Below are 3,596 nucleotides of genomic sequence, written 5' to 3'. Positions count from 1 at the left end.
AGTCCTCCCTTATTCTGAGTTCATAAAAATATTCTACATTTTCTTATAAAGCTTTGAATTTTTTTCTTTATGCTAGGTTTTTAATCACCCTAAAATTTAGTTTTTGTTTGTGGTGCAAGATAGAGATCAGATTCTTTTCATTGCATTACCAATTGTCCTAGCACCATTTGTTAAATTATTACCCTATTATTCCCTGCTGATCTGCACTGTCAACTCTGTTACATAGTAAGATTTTGTGTAAGCATTGGTCTGTTTCTGAGTGCTCAATTTTGTTCACTAATTTATTCATACCTGCCAGAAAATACACTCTTAATTACTGTAGCCATATAAGAAGACTGGATACCTACCAGAACAAATCCCTCCAACCTTGCTCTTCTTTAAACTCATCTTATCATGGTTCTTTGCTTTTTGCTATAAATTTTTAGAATCAATGTGTCAAGCTCCACAAAATACTATAAAGCTTTTAACTGGAAGTACATTAAATTTATGAATTAATTTATAGAGAATTTACAATATTATAATATTGAGTCTTCTTATCTATGTACATGGTATATATCTCCATTTATTTAGATTTATCTCTAACTTTTTTCAATAAAGGATTAAACATTCCTTCACAAATGCTATGTGCTCATATTTGGTTAGATTTATTCTTATGCTTCTTATGTCCCTTAAAGTATCACAAACCTTTAAAATTTCATTTTCTAGTATCTGTGACTGGTGCACAGAAACTGATTGATTTTAAAATGTTGACCTTTATATCCAGAAACCTTGCAAAATTTATTAATTATAATATTTGAAGAGTCTCTTATGTTGTCTTAATCTATAATAATTTACTCCACAAATTTTATTTCATTCTTTCCAAATCTTTTACCTTTTTTTGCCTGTCTTAAAGAGTTGGCTAGAGTCTTCAGTAAAATGCTGAATGGAAGCTGTGCTGTTGGATCCCTTGCCTTTCCCTGAATTTAAATCAACTGCTTCTAACATTTCCCTATTAAATATAATGTTTGCTGTATATTTTTGTATGTTTTTTATCTCTTTATCAAGTTAAGAAAATTCTGTTTCTTTCCCAATTTTTTAAAAATACAAATGACCATTAAATGTTTTCAAATGATTTCTGCATGTGCTGATGACCATGAGTTTTTCTCCTTTAATGTGAACCATCTTTGTATTCCTGAGATATAACCAATTTAATAATGATTATATACATTTATATACATATACACATATGGTTTGCAAATATTTTTGTTTCTGCATCTATATTAATGAATGAGAATGGTGTGTAACTTACATTCCTCATGGTGTGCATGTCTATTTTGCATCAGGGACTTAGTAGCTTCATAAAATGAATTGATGAGCGTTTCTTAATCTATTAGCTTCTGGAAGAGTTTGTGGAAGGTTGAAATTGTTTGTTACTTGACAGACTGTTAGAACTCATTGCTTAAATTGTGTAGGATGGGTGTTTTGCAGGTAAATATATTTTAAACTACTGATGCCCTTTCTTCAAATGCAATAAACTACTCAAGTTTTCTATTCTTCTTGATTCAATGATAATAAATAACACTTTAATAGGAAGTTGTCCATTGCATTTAAGCACTCAATTTTCTTTGCATAAAGTTATTTGTGGTACTGTCTGTTACATCTGTGGCTATTGTTCTTTTATATTTAATATTATAATTTTGTATTTGTGTCTTCCCTTTTCTTCATCAGTTGCCAGAGGTTTTCTTATATAGTCTCTTCAATCTTTATTATATATTTCTTCTCAATTTTATTAATTTTTGTGCTTGGATTATTTCCTTCTTTTCTTGCTTTTTATCATTTTTAGTATTTCTTATTTTCTATATAAGCATTAAAGTAATAAATTGCCACCTGCCAATACATGTATACATTTTCAGCAGTTTTACTATGCTATTCATAGATGTGCTTTTCTTCATATTCATAATTAGAATACACTGAGATTTTTAAATCTGTAAATTTATATCTTTCACCAAATTTTTGAAAATTTCAGCCATTATTTCTTCAATTTTTGTTCTGCCTAGTTCTCTCTTCTGTTTCTGAGACTCAAATTATACATATGTTAGACCTTACGCTCTGGTGCCGTAGGTCCCTGAAGCTGTGTTCAATTTTTTTAAATAAAATTTAGCTTTTCAAATAGCTTTAGGCTTGTAGAAAAATTGTGATGATAATACCAAGAGTTGCCATATACTCCACACCCAGTGTTCCCTATTATTTTATATGATACATTTGTTAGAATTAATTAAACAATTTGATATATTACTTTAAACTGAAATCCCTACTTTGTTCAGATTTCTTTGGTTTTTACCTTCTTCTTTTCCAGGATCTCATCCAGAATCCCACATTACTTTTATTTACCATGTCTCCTTAGGTTCCTCTGGGCTTTGATGATTTCTAAAACTTTCCTTTTTTTTTTTCTTTTTTTTGGCCTTGACAGTGTTGAGAAGTACTAGTCGGGTATTTTATAGAATGTCCCTCAATTGGGATTTATATAATTTTCCTCCTCACAATTAGAATAAGGCTTGGGGGAGGAAAATCACAGAGTCAAAGTGACATTTTCATCACATCACATTAAGGGTACATACTATTAACATGACTGATATGGTTTGGATCAGTGTCCCCACCCAAATCTCATATCAAATTGTAATCCCTGGAAGCTGCAGCAGTAGTTGGAATCTAAGGACTCTTGTGACAATCTCCAGGTACCTTCTGAGAGAAAAGGGGAGGATGCTACTGGAGTCATCTTCCTTTTTTACGCCACTATCTTTCCCTTCTCTTTTACCCTCAGTACCAGATATTAGTTCTTCCCCTTCTCCAATGTCTTACATCACCTCCCAGGAGATGAAGTGTATTCTTCACTGATTTGCCAATTAGTCAGGTCCCCAGTGTGAACATTTCCTGAAGGACCTGGTAGCTAAGGCAGTGCCAGGAAAATTACAGCCACTGCCAAATAGTCTGGTGCAGCTTAGTGTGTCCGGGGCAAATGGATCACCTTGTATCTTTGAGTGCCAGCTATGTCTTTGGGATCAGTGGTCTCAAGGCTGGGCTGAGCAGGAGTGCAATGCATTTGTCAGGCAGCTGGAGTTCCGTGAGCCAGACTTCATGGCAAAGTTTGACCAAGCAGTGGCTGCTACAGCTGGTAAGGACTGATAGGTATTCAGACCAAAGAAGATAACCGCAGCTGATGGAGTCAAGGCCATGATTCTACAATGAGAACTCAATTCAAACGTGTCACCTAAAGGTCTGGAACTGGTATTCCAACCAGCACACTGAACTCACTGACCAGTACAGGCATGATTATTTCAACATTAATAGCATGTCAACTAGGCTCCTACTGTAAATGTTATCATTCTAAGCAATCCAGATCATTGGTCCATCTTCTAGTTTGCTTCTTTCCAGGAGATGTCAAATCCTCAAGAATTTGATAGCTTCTTCTGCGACTACAACCAAAAGGAATCTACATATTATAATTTAAACCCACTGCTAGCTCAGTGTGGAAAGTAGAACCCTTTTTCCCCAGAAATAGGACAATAAGAGTTCATATTTTTACACTAAAAAAAAAAAAGTTAATCCCTAATGTTGGA

The 3,596-nt window shown here is 33.5% G+C and overlaps 1 protein-coding gene across 1 annotated transcript; it reads left to right on the top strand.

The window, feature by feature from the left end:
- Positions 1 to 2,739: 2,739 nt before the first annotated feature.
- LOC100594707 (uncharacterized protein C14orf119 homolog) lies at positions 2,740 to 3,162 on the top strand. The gene is given in 1 exon segment (XM_012508863.2): positions 2,740 to 3,162. A coding segment is annotated over 1 exon segment (423 nt).
- The last annotated feature ends 434 nt before the right edge of the window (positions 3,163 to 3,596 follow it).

Source organism: Nomascus leucogenys, chromosome 8, assembly GCF_006542625.1.
Source record: "Nomascus leucogenys isolate Asia chromosome 8, Asia_NLE_v1, whole genome shotgun sequence".
In the NCBI taxonomy this organism is placed as follows: domain Eukaryota; kingdom Metazoa; phylum Chordata; class Mammalia; order Primates; family Hylobatidae; genus Nomascus; species Nomascus leucogenys.
The sequence above is the reverse complement of the archived record's forward strand: the minus strand, read 5'-3'. Positions and strand labels throughout refer to the sequence as shown.